We start from the raw sequence: 16505 nt of genomic DNA on the forward strand, positions 1-16505 counted from the left end.
GACGCAGCCTTCGTTTGAGAAACCCCCTTCGAATCTGAAGACCTTGATTACCTGGATCAGGTGCGTTTAATTAGAGTTTAAACTCTGCAGGATAGTGGCCCTCAAAGGAGCAGGATTGGACACCCAAAACTTCATAAACTTTTTTTAAGTTACTTGCTTTAAGAACTTTAAGAACTTTAAGAATGTATGCAAGATAATGGGGCCATTCCATGTTGAAACTACCAAATTGTTAAACTGTACATTTTCAGTGGTGAAAAACCATATGTGGGTGACCTTGCATACAGCTAATACTTTTTAAAGGGGTTACAATGATAGAACATCCATCCATCCATCCATCCAGGGTGTTTATGGTCTGAGATGCTGGGATAGGCTCCAGCATTATAGGACAGGCGGTTTGAAGAATTGATGGATGGAGTTTTTAGAGCATTAATCCTAATATATTAAAACCTAGACACTTGAACCAAGACTGTATTACAGATATTATGCTGGTTTGAATAAGAAATAAATGGAATTAATGAATTGTATAGTGTCCACTTAAAGCAACACCATGTAGTTTTTCAACCTTCATAATATATTTCCAAGACCCTTGTGATGGTACATCGACTTACAATAGGTTGAATGACACGTCTGCCATAGCCTGATGGGGTCTGTATCGCTTTTACTGGCACTACGGAACTTCGGGGTTCGGGTAACCCGAGCACAAAAAAAACTACAAAATTCGACTACTTTACGGCATACCTCACTCCCCCCCACCACACCCCCCATTTCCTCAAATTCGGACGTGAGAGCCCAACTAGCGTTTGTTTGCCGGCTGGTATAGCGCGTGTACAGGTGCTGGTCATAAAATTAGAATATCATGAAAAAGTTGATTTATTTCAGTAATTCTGTTAAAAAAGTTAAACTTGTATATTATATAGACTCATTACATGCAAAGTGAGATATCTCAAGCCTTTATTTGTTATAATTTTTATGATTATGGCTTACAGCTTATGAAAACCACAAAATCAAAATCCCAGAAAATTAGAATATTACATGAAATCACACAGTAATTACACAGTGATACCATGGTCATTGAACCAGGTTTTGGTTCTTTTGGCAGTGTGGGCAGGTGCAAATCCTGCTGGAAAATGAAGGAAGCATGAAGTGCTCTGGAAATGTCCTGGTAGACGGCTGCATTGACTCTGGATTTAATAAAGCACAGTGGACCAAAGTCCTCTTTTCTGATGAGAGCAAATTTTGCATCTCATTTGGAAACCAAGGTCCCAGAGTCTGGAGGAAGAATGGAGAGGCACACAATCCAAGATGCTTGAAGTCCAGTGTGAAGTTTCCACAGTCTGTGTTGGTTTGGGGAGCCATGTCATCGGCTGGTGTTGGTCCACTGTGCTGTCCACTCAACGCAGCCGTCTACCAGGACATTTCCAGAGCACTTCATGCTTCCTTCAGCAGACAAGCTTTATGGAGATGCTGACTTCATTTTCCAGCAGGATTTGCACCGGCCCACACTGCCAAAATAACCAAAACCTGGTTCAATGACCATGGGATTACTGTGTAATTACTGTGTGATTTCATGTAATATTCTAATTTTCTGAGATTTTGATTTTGTGGGTTTCATAAGCTGTAAGCCATAATCATCAAAATTATAACAAATAAAGGCTTGAGATATCTCACTTTGCATGTAATGAGTCTATATAATGTACAAGTTTAACTTTTTTAATGGAATTACTGAAATAAATCAACTTTTTGATGATATTCTAATTATATGACCAGCACCTGTATGTTGTTGTCATGTCTGAACCAGCAACGAAACTGAAGAAGGCAAAGGTTTTGTCGGAGGAGACTAGGAAGAGAAAAAGGGAGAGTGACAAAATCAAAGGCCGGACGAGGATCAATATTGGTCCAGCGTTTGCTCGCTGGCGTGAGCTAAAGGAGGAGGAGGGGAGGGGACCGATGCTGACTTGGCCGTCATGCTGTTGGACTAGTAAGTATATTGCTTGCATACTATCTCTAGTTTTTCGAATTTGTTGTCTGCTTGGCTATGTTACGGAAGCTATCTGGTCCTCCATTTATCTTCATGAATCAAGTAATGCTAGTAGAGGAGCGAGTTATCAATCTGGTAGCTAGTAAACGCTAACATGCTAGTTTTCAATGAAAAAATAAAAGCTATGAAATTATATTCATATGACATGCTGAAATATATGCTGTGTTTGCTCTAGATGGCAGTATACTCTAGAAATTCTTTCTTTTTGAGCAAAATGCCCCTTTTTCTATAGATGGCAGCATTGACTCAAAAAATGAAATTCAAACTTCAAATGTCTTTGTCCAAGAAATGGTATTATCAGTGTAATTCCCATAGTCCTAACACATTGATGGGCCATTTGTGGCAATTTTCTTTGTTCTACTAGGAAGTAAAATAAGTTGACATATTTTTATTTTGAATTTGTGGTGAGTTACACCCCCCCCCCCTCCAAAAAAAAAAAAAATCAGTTTGCACACATTGCTTGACACAAGTGCTATATAATCTTGACAATACAATGAATATGACAGGGTTTTAGTTTTAGCCCATGGACAGAATTAGACAAAATTTTGCATGCATCCTCATAATGTCCCGTTGTTGATGTGTGCCAAATTTAGTTAAGTTTTGACTTCGAGTTCAGCAGATATAGGGCATTTAGTGCAAATGGGACTAACAGCCTAAGTGGAGTTTGATTACTTAACTGACGAATTCAGAGGGAAAACAATAATTTATATTCTAGCACACACAGTTGCAGAGATATAATGAAAAACAGCCCCATAAGAGTCTGTGGACCTGAGCAGCGGTGCAAGTCTGGGGTATCTGTGTTTTACAATCTCTGACACCCAGAAATTGCACAGAACAAACTCAAAAGGGTCGCAGTACCTTAGGTGTTCAGATGATTGTATGAAATTGTGAAATCTTCAGGTTTTGCTTATTCTGTAGTTCTCCCTCTCCCCAACAGATGTCTCCGTCGATCCCTGATGGTCAGACTCAGCACATGCTGGATCTCTTCACACTGATGTTGTCTATGGGAGACTCTGGTTGGGGAGGGGGGGGCACAAGCAGCCTGTGCTTTATATCCTGAATCGGGCTCTTTACTCTGGCCAGAATCATGTAGGCTGCTTTCAGGCAGGAGCCGTCCTCATCCTCACACTGATCTCAGACCGCATGAGGAGCAGGGATGGCCGGGGGACGCAGAGGACTGGTGGCCCCGCAGAACACTTTCCTGGAGAACATAGTCCGCCGCTCCAACGGTGAGAGAAGCCTTTCACTATTTCCTATTGGGGAGATCATTTATTCTGCAACATTACAGTCAGCTCACTCCACGTGCTTTAGTTGTGCCTACATATAGTATAACCATTCAGTTCTCATGCTGTTGTACCACACTGATTACTCTGATATATTTTATTTCACACATTAAATGATCTGTTGTTTTAGACTGCTGTGCTTGTGTATGTGTATTTCTATTGCATATTATATATAATTATGTATTACTATTAGCCCACGTATTACACTGCATAAATATTAACTCATATACAATTTTAAGTAGGGGTTTAGAATTTAATTTGGGAATAAAGACAATTACAAAGATGCTTTTTCTTGCTGTAACTTTTTCCTTTCGACTTTTCAGTTTGGACATTTTCTCATAGACAGACAGGTATAGCTGATGTTTTGCTGTGTTCAGTCCCATCCATCCCACTGTGGTGCTGTTTCTGTTCACCATCGCTTGCGTTGACATCTGTAGTTTGTAGATCTAGATCAGTAGAAGTGATTTCTCTTATCCCTTCATTCATTCTCTGTATATTGTACTGCTAATGTGCTTTCACTCTTGTTATGCAATCAAGGGAATTTGTGGGAGGCATCAACACCCAAGTAAAGAGACAAAATCTGTATTAATAGAGATCTGAAAATGATGAGCTACTTCTTTAATCATTTGCTGGTGAAATCACATTATAGGACAAAACAAAATCACCTTTTTTTTTTTACTCTGTTTTAAAGTAATCCTGTTTGATCTTTCTTTACATTCTACACTGTGACTGTAGAAAGCTCATGAATATTTAATGAGGTCATTAATGATTGGCTGTCTGTTGGTAAACAAATCACTGTAACATTCTAGCACTGGATTCTTTCGTTTCACACTATTTGGCGATGCAGATCGAGCATCAAATTAAGAGTTATCTATGAAGCATTGTTAAAGTCAGTGTTTGAGGTGCTCTAAATGGTTATTTTAAAGAAGCGTATCAGATATCAGGCATTCTGTTCTTCAGCAGTCGCCACTGCCATCAGATGCCGTAACTAAAGGTTTATGCTAGCCATTCAACAGCAGCTGCGTTTAATAGCTGTAGAAATATGTCATTATAATATAGTAGGTGTTGAATATGTTAAATGGATTTACACCGTGTCACAGCTCAGTCCCAAAGCCTTCAGCTAGCAACTATTCTGTGTGTATACTTGTGGTGCCATCAGCCAATCAGGATTGTCATGACATAACTGTCATGATGGCATCTACAGGACCTAAAGGTAACCAGCGGTAACTAGCCAAACCTGGTAAAATCATTTACAGCTCCTTTAACCTGAGGGTAATAAAGATGATCAGCAAACACAAGGGTTTTCTATGTGTGAAAGTAAGCATATGTGTCCAGAATTCATCCATGGAATTGCTTATTTCTTCAAGAGTAAAGCTGCGGTCACATTTACCATTGTTCAGCGAATTTGGGAATGTCGCACAGGGGTAAGAGATTTCCCCACACAGATTTCACAGCGTGTTGAAGTTGGTCACGTGCGTTCACCATGTTGACCAACAGAAAGCTGCTGGGTTTGAGAGTGACTTCTGTGTGAGCTGTGCTTCAAACATTGCTACACTAGTAATGGGCGATGGATCTTTTTTGCAGTGTGAAATTTGGCTAATGTGATGGCAGCTTAAGGGAGCTAGTGTTTTTACTTATATCAGAATTAAGTCTTGACTCTTGAGACCCCTATACAATTGCTGATGTAACCACAATATAAAAAATAATCTTTCATTTCTTCCTGGCAGACACCAATTTTGTTTTGGGGAATGCCCAAATTGTGGATTGGCCTATTGTCTACAGCAATGATGGATTCTGCAAGCTGTCTGGTTACCATCGTGCTGAAGTCATGCAGAAGAGCAGCACATGCAGGTGCTTACCTGTTTTTATTATTAATAATTAAACTGCATAAGTCATATTAGTGTCAGTTAACAAATCAGGACCCATGTAATGAAGACTCACCGCAACCTCAAGTTGTTAGATCATGGATTTGGCATCATGGCTCACAGCTTGAGTTTATGGCTCACTCAGTATTTTAATAGAGATTCTTGGTTATTTACGCCTCTCTGTCCTTCTCTCAGCTTTCTGTACGGGGAACTCACTGACAAAGAAACCTGCGAGAAAGTCCGCCAGACCTTTGAGAACTATGAGATGAACTCCTTTGAAATACTCATGTACAAGAAGAACCGTGAGTTGCCTATTTGAAATCATTCGAAAGAGTTTAAGCTTATCATATTTATCAAGGAATTAAAAAAAAAAAAATGCTGATATTGCAGGGATGCCAGTGTGGTTCTTCATCAAAATTGCTCCCATCCGAAACGAACAGGACAAAGTTGTACTCTTCCTCTGCACCTTCAGCGATATCACTGCATTCAAGCAGCCTATTGAAGACGACTCATCTAAAGGTTTGATTTGACTCATTTCCCATCAGCCAAAACATTTCATTTGGTGTAAACTGCATCAGGAAAGTGAAAGCTGTTCTCTGTGTTTGATTTTAGATTTAATCAGGATGTTGTTTTCACTGCTGGAACAATTTATATATATGTTGTATATTTACCATGCAGGAATGAAACTACCCACTTTATAAGACTGATTGATAAACACTCATTACATTATACATGTATTTGTCTCTAACCATTTCCCCTTGTTATGTGACTGAAGGCTGGGGAAAGTTTGCTCGGCTGACGCGGGCGTTGACCAGCAGCCGTGGTGTGTTACAGCAGCTGACGCCCACTGTCCACAAGGGCGAGAACGTCCACAAGCACTCCCGTCTGGCCGAGGTGATCACTGTTGTGTTTGTGTCTGCATGTGTGTTCAAGCACTTTCATCAAAGCAACGCTCCATCCATTTATACCTGAGCCCTCTTGGCCAAGAGTGTGTGCTGCAATCCCAAAAGCCCCTCTGCTGTCTTGAGATAACTCTCCAACATGTGCGGCTGCTGTTCACGTCACACACTCCACATCAGCGTCCCCCTCAGTTCCTGCAGAACACTTCCTGAGCACATGTTGGCTCGCTATAGGGTATGCATACAGTGCACGTGATGCAAATTACATCATCAGCATGCATACTGCGTAAGTGAGCCTGAAAAGACGGAACAACAAGAGATTCTTGGGTAACACTTTTTTTTTTACAGTGTCCTTGTTACAAATAACAGTAAATGATGCATAATTGCATGCAACTAACCCTCAACCAAATCCAAATCCTACCCTAACTAACTAAATAATTCAGTCCTTAAATATATGTAACAATGACACCTTAAAATAAAGTGTAACTGATTCTTGCAACTGTAGTTTAAACATGTAAAAAGGCATTTTTTATCAGTCATAGCTTCTGGAGAGAAATAGTGCAGATACTTGACAAAGAAATGCTATCAAATGGAGTATACTTTGAGAGTGCTTTCACACTTGGTTCAATTGCTTGGCCTGAACCAGAGTTCGATTACTCCCCCTCCCCCTTCCCCCGCTGGTCTCTGTTCACATTATATTATTTGGGTCCAAACCATAGACTGTAAAAAAATATGGATGTAGTGTCAGCCGTTGGTTTCTGAAGAGCATTTTTGAAGCCCAAAGTGGGCGTCGCCATCTTGGCCGCGCGTCACTCCCGGATAAACGAAAATGTGCAAAGAGGCGGATTAGCTGAGGTGACGTGACGCTAACAGACAGTAGAGAAACGGCTAGTAGTGAAGCAGCAACAATCCACCTGTCACTCAAGTGGCCACGCCCTTAATTATGCAGAACTTATATTTGAGTTATAAAAAAAATCACCCCCATCACAGTCGTCATGAAGGGCAAAATTATCTATATAGACCAAAACCACTTTTAGTACCCGGCTGTAAACATATTTTTTTCTGCTGTAAAGTTGGGCATTTTAACATGGGAGTCAATGGGACTGACTCTCTTTTGGAGCCTGTCTCTAGTGGCCAGTTGATGAACTGCAGTTTAAGTCACTTCCGTGTTGGATTCAAGAGAGAGATGGGAAGGTTGCCGCTTGGTCCAAACTGGGGTCCGCTTGCATCATCGAGCTGCGGTGCATACCCATGATGCTTGGCAACGGCTAAGAAGGAGAAGGCGCCAAAATGGAAAGAGCTGCTCACATCTCTTTTGTTGTTTTTCTTTGTTTTTGCATCAGCACATAACAGCACTTGCATTTATCTGCCGTCAATGTACTGAAAATGCTGAAGGCGTGCAGAAATTAGATTTGTCTCATGCAGTGAATGCAGTTTGTCAGTCACGATTGTCAGGAAAGTGAGTGAGACACACACAAACACATTGAATGATATATCATATATTTTATTAAATCATACAACATCAATATCTGTTCACTTCCGCAATTTAGTACGATTGCGTTCATATCAGCAGTGAACTGTACCAGAGCTCAAATGAACCGTACCCCAGACCAGCCTTTTTGGGTTGTGTTCATACTTTGGTTCTCTTGGTTCTTTCGGTCCAGACAAAACTTGAGCAATCTGTCCTTTTTAGGGTCGTTTTAGGCCGTTTTGTCTTTGGTTTGTGTTGCGTTCCTATTTCAGTTGAACTGCACCAGAGTTAGTTTGGAAGCAGACGAGACTCATCTTTAAAGCGTCTCGGTCCGCTTGTTTGGTGCGCACCAGGGTTCAGATGGCAGCGTTCACACTTATTCAAATGAACGGCATTAATACAGCAATGGCACCAGAGTTTGTTTTAATTGAACACAGCCTTAGGCGGTCTCAGGTATGGTTCGCGGATGCACAGCCAAATTCGGGAAAACATGTGTTCACATTATCCAAACGAGCCGAACTCTGGCATTAGTCAAACCCGGCTGCACACCAAAAGTGCCAGTATGAAAGTACTAAGTCAGGTCAGCTTTATTTATATAGCGCTTTTTACAATACTGTTTCAAAGCAGCTTTACAGAGATAACAGGAAAATAATTCAACAGAGTTTATTTCGGCTGTACAACAGATCTAGAAAAAAATAGTCCATAGTCCAGCTTAAATAAGTTCAGTGATGGTTCATTTTTGTTGTAAAAAAGTTATTAATTTAGTTCATTTATAAATATATATATAGCCGCTCTGGAGAAAACAGCGATGCCATTGTCCAGCTCAGCTCTGTTCTCATACAATGGTGTCAATGTAGGGCAGATCAATAATATTGTTGAATATCAAGTATGAGATGCTATGTGTTCGCTGTAAGCATACGCTAACCGTTTGTGCCAAAACTGTAGTATCTTTTGAGCTTATGAACCATTTGCTGTGCAGATTAAGCAGATATTGTAATTTGTTCAGCTCAAACCACATAATTGTATTGAGTCATCAGTGTCCTAATGTTCAGATAGATATAGGGAACTGAGGAGCGGAATGGGTGACAGCATTAGTGAATTTCCTCCCTCAGTTTCTTGTTTCACATTCTTTTCAGTGTGTTGAAATCATAGAGCAGATCATCTGTGTTCTCCAAGTTCTGTTCTCACACACACTCACATGCAGCGGGATGTTTCTCCAGCCATGGATACTTAGCTTACTCTATTTAGAGTGGATATACATATCATATATGATATAAATATATACACTTTATAATACTGTTCTAGATAATTTGTAATTCCTTCTGAAAGATTTGGTAATACTTGAGTCATTACTAGTGGGTTATCATGACCTTCACTTCATGACCTATGCATTGTTCACATTAATTATGAACCTTTAGTAGTTACTGATTAGCTAAAAGTGAACTACCACATTCAACTAAGCACTATTACTTACTAATTCATTAATCAGAGTTTCTTGTTAGTTAATAGTAGTTACTGAAGTGTTAATAACGCATTACTCATCTGCTCCTGTGTAGTTATTCCTGTTCCTGTAAAGTGTTACCACACTGCTTTCACTTTAATACACAGATCTAATATACACATGCGATTTCTTTCCCTGCTGTTTATGTTCACAGACATAACCTACCGTGTTTATGTGAACTTTGTGTGTTTTTGACATAACCTTTAAGTGCAATAAGGTGTGAAAGAGAAATGAGTTGAATACTCATGACAGCCGGCTTTCTGAAGAACTGCAATGTCACGTGACCACGACCGTGATAGAGATGATTGAAAGCAAACAGATGTTTTGGTAGTTTTTGGCAGAGTATCTGAGGCACGAGCTATAAAGGCACAGCACTATCAAAGCCACTTGAAGGCAAGCCTGCAACCTTAGCAGAAGCTAGCGTAACGCCTGCTAACACTGTGGTACGCAGGGAACTAATTTTTTTTTAATGGATGTCAATAGCTTCACTACTCTGAATAAACCGCTTTTGTGAGGAAATAGCTTATCATTTAATGAATCGAAAGCCCATTGGCTAATCTTCAACATGTTTGCTCTTAAACATTAGTTTTGGATTGATCTATTTTTAGAGTTTACACAAGACAAATGCTGTTTTATAAGAGAAGTCAAGGACAATTGCTTGACAGGTATGATTCAGTTTACGGCACCTCTCATTCATTGCAAAAATGATTGTTGGTTTAACTTAAAGTAAGTTACCTGGTTGCATTAACATTTTGAGTTCATACATTTGAGTTAATACAATGTAAGAGATTGGTTTATTCAACAGAAACACAAAATATTATGTTATCTGAACCATGTTAATTATCTAAGTTGATTTGACAAAAGAAAAAAAGTTGTGATAACAAATCATGAATATATTTTTTACACTGTATTGTATCCACAAACAGTGATTGACTGTCGCACGACTCTGAATTAAATTCAGTGACGTCAAGGCTTTAATGTGATTGGTTATCAAGACACGTTGTCCAAGTTAGCCGTTACAATGGTAGAGCCACGGACCCTCGTATCTCCCAATAAAAAGACCATCTCTGGCACTATACTGGAAAGGGGACGGGGAGCAGCAGCTCATTTGTATTTAAAGATACATGCACGAAAACGTTATGTTTTTGCTTCCACTCAAAAATGGGCATTTACAACATGGTATAATAAATGATCTGTGGGGTATTTTAAGCTGAAATGTCACAAACACATTCTGGAGACACCTGAGACGTATATTAAATATATATTTAAATATATTTAAAGGTCCCCTTTAAAGGTATTGTAGAGTCTATGACTATTCGAAGTCACAAGAGGCACAAGGTGCATCTCAATCAGCTCCCTAGCGTCCTCAGTCGTGACTCGGTATATTGTTTGCACATATTCAGGCACTGGTAAGGACAGTAAGGACCCTTGCACACTACACATTGAGACATTGATGGTGACATGACAACATCCTCATTGTACAACATCACTTCTGGTATTTATGAACAACAGCAGAGCTGATATCTTTCTGACATTATTTGTCAAGTGCATTATAATAAATACTTTGCACACTTTGCAACATTTCAGCAGTAAATAAATTATAAATGTTAGTTAGACTATGTTCATTACCTTTCTAATGATTTAAGTATGTTTATTCTGAAATATAATTAATGGTTTGTATTTTAAAAAACATCAAAAAAGCAAGTTTCGCGCCTCAGCACTTCCGTTAAGGGAACATAGTGAGCATTGATGCTTCCTGGTTTTCACGGTGCATTGAGGGACTTTTTAGGGGGCGAATGTTTCAGTGCAACTTAAAATGGCCGACTCCCTGATCAGTGCCCTGACTACTGAACTACCCTGACTCCTGATTACTGAACTACCCTGACTACTGACTACTGAACTATCCTGACTACTGAACTACCCTGTCTCCTGATTACTGAACTACCCTGACTCCTGACTACTGAACTATCCTGACTACTGAACTACCCTGACTACTGAACTACCCTGACTCCTGATTACTGAACTACCCTGACTCCTGATTACTGAACTATCCTGACTACTGAACTACCCTGACTCCTGATTACTGAACTACCATGACTACTGAACTACCCTGACTCCTGATTACTGAACTACCCTGACTCCTGATTACTGAACTATCCTGACTACTGAACTACCCTGACTCCTGATTACTGAACTACCATGACTACTGAACTACCCTGACTCCTGATTACTGAACTATCCTGACTACTGAACTACCCTGACTCCTGATTACTGAACTACCATGACTACTGAACTACCCTGACTCCTGACTACTGAACTACCCTGACTCCTGATTACTGAACTATCCTGACTACTGAACTACCCTGACTCCTGACTACTGAACTACCCTGACTACTGAACTACCCTGACTCCTGATTACTGAACTATCCTGACTACTGAACTACCCTGACTCCTGATTACTGAACTACCCTGACTACTGAACTACCCTGACTCCTGATTACTGAACTATCCTGACTACTGAACTACCCTGACTCCTGATTACTGAACTACCATGACTACTGAACTACCCTGACTCCTGATTACTGAACTACCCTGACTACTGAACTACCCTGACTCCTGATTACTGAACTATCCTGACTCCTGATTACTGAACTATCCTGACTACTGATTACTGAACTATCCTGACTACTGAACTACCCTGACTCCTGATTACTGAACTACCATGACTACTGAACTACCCTGACTCCTGATTACTGAACTACCCTGACTACTGAACTACCCTGACTCCTGATTACTGAACTATCCTGACTCCTGATTACTGAACTACCCTGACTCCTGATTACTGAACTACCCTGACTCCTGATTACTGAACTATCCTGACTACTGAACTACCCTGACTCCTGATTACTGAACTTCCTGACTACTGAACTACCCTGACTCCTGATTACTGAACTACCCTGACTCCTGATTACTGAACTACCCTGACTCCTGACTACTGAACTATCCTGACTACTGAACTACCCTGACTACTGAACTACCCTGACTCCTGATTACTGAACTACCCTGACTCCTGATTACTGAACTATCCTGACTACTGAACTACCCTGACTCCTGATTACTGAACTACCATGACTACTGAACTACCCTGACTCCTGATTACTGAACTACCCTGACTCCTGATTACTGAACTATCCTGACTACTGAACTACCCTGACTCCTGATTACTGAACTACCATGACTACTGAACTACCCTGACTCCTGATTACTGAACTATCCTGACTACTGAACTACCCTGACTCCTGATTACTGAACTACCATGACTACTGAACTACCCTGACTCCTGACTACTGAACTACCCTGACTCCTGATTACTGAACTATCCTGACTACTGAACTACCCTGACTCCTGACTACTGAACTACCCTGACTACTGAACTACCCTGACTCCTGATTACTGAACTATCCTGACTCCTGACTACTGAACTATCCTGACTACTGAACTACCCTGACTCCTGATTACTGAACTATCCTGACTACTGAACTACCCTGACTCCTGATTACTGAACTACCCTGACTACTGAACTACCCTGACTCCTGATTACTGAACTATCCTGACTCCTGACTACTGAACTATCCTGATTACTGAACTACCCTGACTCCTGACTACTGAACTATCCTGACTACTGAACTACCCTGACTCCTGATTACTGAACTACCCTGACTACTGAACTACCCTGACTCCTGATTACTGAACTATCCTGACTACTGAACTACCCTGACTCCTGATTACTGAACTACCATGACTACTGAACTACCCTGACTCCTGATTACTGAACTACCCTGACTACTGAACTACCCTGACTCCTGATTACTGAACTATCCTGACTCCTGATTACTGAACTATCCTGACTACTGATTACTGAACTATCCTGACTACTGAACTACCCTGACTCCTGATTACTGAACTACCATGACTACTGAACTACCCTGACTCCTGATTACTGAACTACCCTGACTACTGAACTACCCTGACTCCTGATTACTGAACTATCCTGACTCCTGATTACTGAACTATCCTGACTACTGATTACTGAACTATCCTGACTACTGAACTACCCTGACTCCTGATTACTGAACTACCATGACTACTGAACTACCCTGACTCCTGATTACTGAACTTCCTGACTACTGAACTACCCTGACTCCTGATTACTGAACTACCCTGACTCCTGATTACTGAACTATCCTGACTACTGAACTACCCTGACTCCTGATTACTGAACTTCCTGACTACTGAACTACCCTGACTCCTGATTACTGAACTACCCTGACTACTGAACTACCCTGACTCCTGATTACTGAACTACCCTGACTACTGAACTACCCTGACTCCTGATTACTGAACTACCCTGACTACTGAACTACCCTGACTCCTGATTACTGAACTATCCTGACTACTGAACTACCCTGACTCCTGATTACTGAACTACCCTGACTACTGAACTACCCTGACTCCTGACTACTGAACAACCCTGACTCCTGATTACTGAACTACCCTGACTCCTGATTACTGAACTACCCTGACTCCTGTCTACTGAACTACTCTGACTCCTGATTACTGAACTACACTGACTACTGAACTACCCTGACTCCTGATTACTGAACTACCCTGACTCCTGACTACTGAACTACACTGACTCCTGTCTACTGAACTACCCTGACTCCTGATTACTGAACTACCCTGACTACTGAACTACCCTGACTCCTGATTAATGAACTACCCTGATTACTGAACTACCCTGACTCCTGATTACTGAACTACCCTGACTCCTGATTACTGAACTACCCTGACTCCTGACTACTGAACTACCCTGACTCCTGACTACTGAACTACCCTGACTCCTGACTACTGAACTACCCTGACTCCTGATTACTGAACTACCCTGACTCCTGTCTACTGAACTACCCTGACTCCTGATTACTGAACTACACTGACTACTGAACTACCCTGACTCCTGATTACTGAACTACCCTGACTCCTGTCTACTGAACTACCCTGACTCCTGATTACTGAACTACACTGACTACTGAACTACCCTGACTCCTGATTACTGAACTACACTGACTACTGAACTACCCTGACTCCTGATTACTGAACTACCCTGACTCCTGTCTACTGAACTACCCTGACTCCTGATTACTGAACTACCCTGACTACTGAACTACCCTGACTCTTGACTACTGAACTACCCTGACTCTTGACTACTGAACTACCCTGACTACTGAACTACCCTGACTCCTGATTAATGAACTACCCTGACTACTGAACTACCCTGACTCCTGACTACTGAACTACTCTGACTCCTGACTACTGAACTACCCTGACTCCTGACTACTGAACTACCCTGACTCCTGACTACTGAACTACCCTGACTCCTGACTACTGAACTACCCTGACTCCTGACCTACCCTGACTCCTGATTACTGAACTACTCTGACTCCTGATTACTGAACTACCCTGACTACTGAACTAGGGAGCTGATTGAGACGCAGACACACACTGAGTTGGCTCTGATCTGGGGCTTTATTGTCACAGACTTGAAAGGGTGATGAGCTTCTTCTGTCTCCTTGTCTGCTCTTGGCTTATGTTCCTTTGTATAGAAAGTGCAAGTGTGCAAGTGTGTGCAACTCTCCATTCCCAGACAGATTCATGCTGTCTCTTTCACAAATGTACGGAAACAGTCATGTCTCTCTCACTCATAGTTTCTGTCATTCTCTCGGTTGGAGTTTATTCTCAAATACATCAGGATGCCGTTTGTGGACTGAGGAAATGTTATCTTGCTGTCTTCCATAAAGTTCATAACTAGTTACACTCTGTCCTCTTCTTATTCCCTATCAGGTACTGCAGCTTGGCTCGGACATCCTCCCACAGTACAAGCAAGAGGCTCCGAAAACCCCTCCTCACATCATCCTGCACTACTGCACCTTCAAGACTACCTGGGACTGGGTGATTCTCATCCTCACCTTCTACACGGCCATTATGGTCCCCTACAACGTGTCCTTCAAGACCAAGCAAAACAACGTCACGTGGCTGGTAGTCGATAGCATTGTGGATGTGATATTCCTGGTGGACATCGTGCTCAACTTCCACACGACCTTTGTTGGACCCGCTGGGGAGGTGATCTCAGACCCAAAGCTCATCCGCATGAACTACGTGAAGACCTGGTTCGTCATCGACCTCCTCTCCTGTCTTCCTTACGACGTCATTAATGCCTTTGAGAATGTTGACGAGGTGAGTTTTCTTTCTCTTCACCGGTTGTACACTGTCCGATGTTTTTTACATTTAGGGATGAAACAGGTTGTTACTGGGGCAGTGCCCTCAAAGGGACAACTTTGTACTTTAACTACCCCAAAAAAAGTACATATTGCCCTTGTTGTTCAAGTTGATATTGTTTAAATTGTTTAGCTAGAGGAGAACTGGCTCACCCAGTGTAGCCTGGGATATCCCAATGTTTTTTTTTCTCCTGCTACTGTCAAAATGTTTGATTCCTTACCTCTGGCTTACTCGCACATCTTGACTTGTTGAGTTAGACACGTTTCTTGGTCAACATATTTTGTTGATCCTGGAACAACATTCCACTCTGAAAATGTAGTCCTAACCCTATTCCCCCTAAAGCTAACACTACCCATAACTTATCCCTAAAACCAGAGGAAAATGATAGATGAATAACCCTGATGTAGAAGCACCTAACTCTGGTTGTACTCCCAAACTTAACAAACTGTAAACTTGTCCCTCAAATCTGATTGGTTGTTTGACATGTTGTTCCAGAACCAACAAAGGTGTTGATTCAGGAACATGTTGTACTTGGTGAATTCAGGTTCTGTGACTTTACTCACTGGGAGACTAAAGCATTATGTGTTGATTTTCTAGAAGCTCCCTGTTAAACTTCTCAGAGATGGGCCAATAGGACCAAAATATTTACCACGATATCATTAATTTTCAACCACAGTAAGGAAAGACATCACAAAATAGTAAATCAGAGACTTTACAAATTGAAATTAAAGCCATACCATATATTTCTCAACATTGTTTTTGAAATGCATTTTGAGAATATTTTACACTTGACTAACAAAACTAACCATTATCTAAATCAGGTGTGCACATGAGCATCAGAGTTTGTGACCTGTTCTCATTAATACTTTTTGAGAATTGCTTACTCCCTTAATATTACAAAACCGACCAATATCTGAAGCCACGGTCACATTAGACTTGGTTGTTGCACACAAAATTGCTAAGGACAGTGCTGCGGTCATGATGTGATGCCATGTCACACTCTGCGGCGTCTTTTTGAAAAACATTAATTCAACATAAAACTTGTTTAATGTACAAGTAAATCACTCCGCAGAAGTAGCAGTGCTTCGCCTTCTGAGAATATAGTTCCCAGTGTG

The 16505-nt window shown here is 41.1% G+C and overlaps 1 protein-coding gene across 2 annotated transcripts in view; it reads left to right on the forward strand.

Annotated features, from left to right (window-relative positions):
* Window positions 1–3112: 3112 nt before the first annotated feature.
* Window positions 3113–16505, forward strand: part of kcnh1b (potassium voltage-gated channel, subfamily H (eag-related), member 1b) — a 69944-nt gene continuing 56551 nt past the window's right edge. For both annotated transcript variants that reach the window (XR_013823064.1, XM_079889653.1), the window contains exons 1-6: window positions 3113–3267; window positions 5049–5172; window positions 5382–5488; window positions 5577–5705; window positions 5962–6080; window positions 14956–15348. Coding sequence is in view for 1 of the 2 variants with exons in the window: in XM_079889653.1 (XP_079745779.1) it covers window positions 3195–3267; window positions 5049–5172; window positions 5382–5488; window positions 5577–5705; window positions 5962–6080; window positions 14956–15348 (945 nt within the window). In the remaining variant the exon portion in view is untranslated. The remainder of the gene's footprint in view (window positions 3268–5048; window positions 5173–5381; window positions 5489–5576; window positions 5706–5961; window positions 6081–14955; window positions 15349–16505) is intronic.

This window comes from Squalius cephalus, assembly GCF_949319135.1.
Source record: "Squalius cephalus genome assembly, chromosome: 13".
Taxonomy (NCBI): Eukaryota; Metazoa; Chordata; class Actinopteri; order Cypriniformes; family Leuciscidae; genus Squalius; species Squalius cephalus.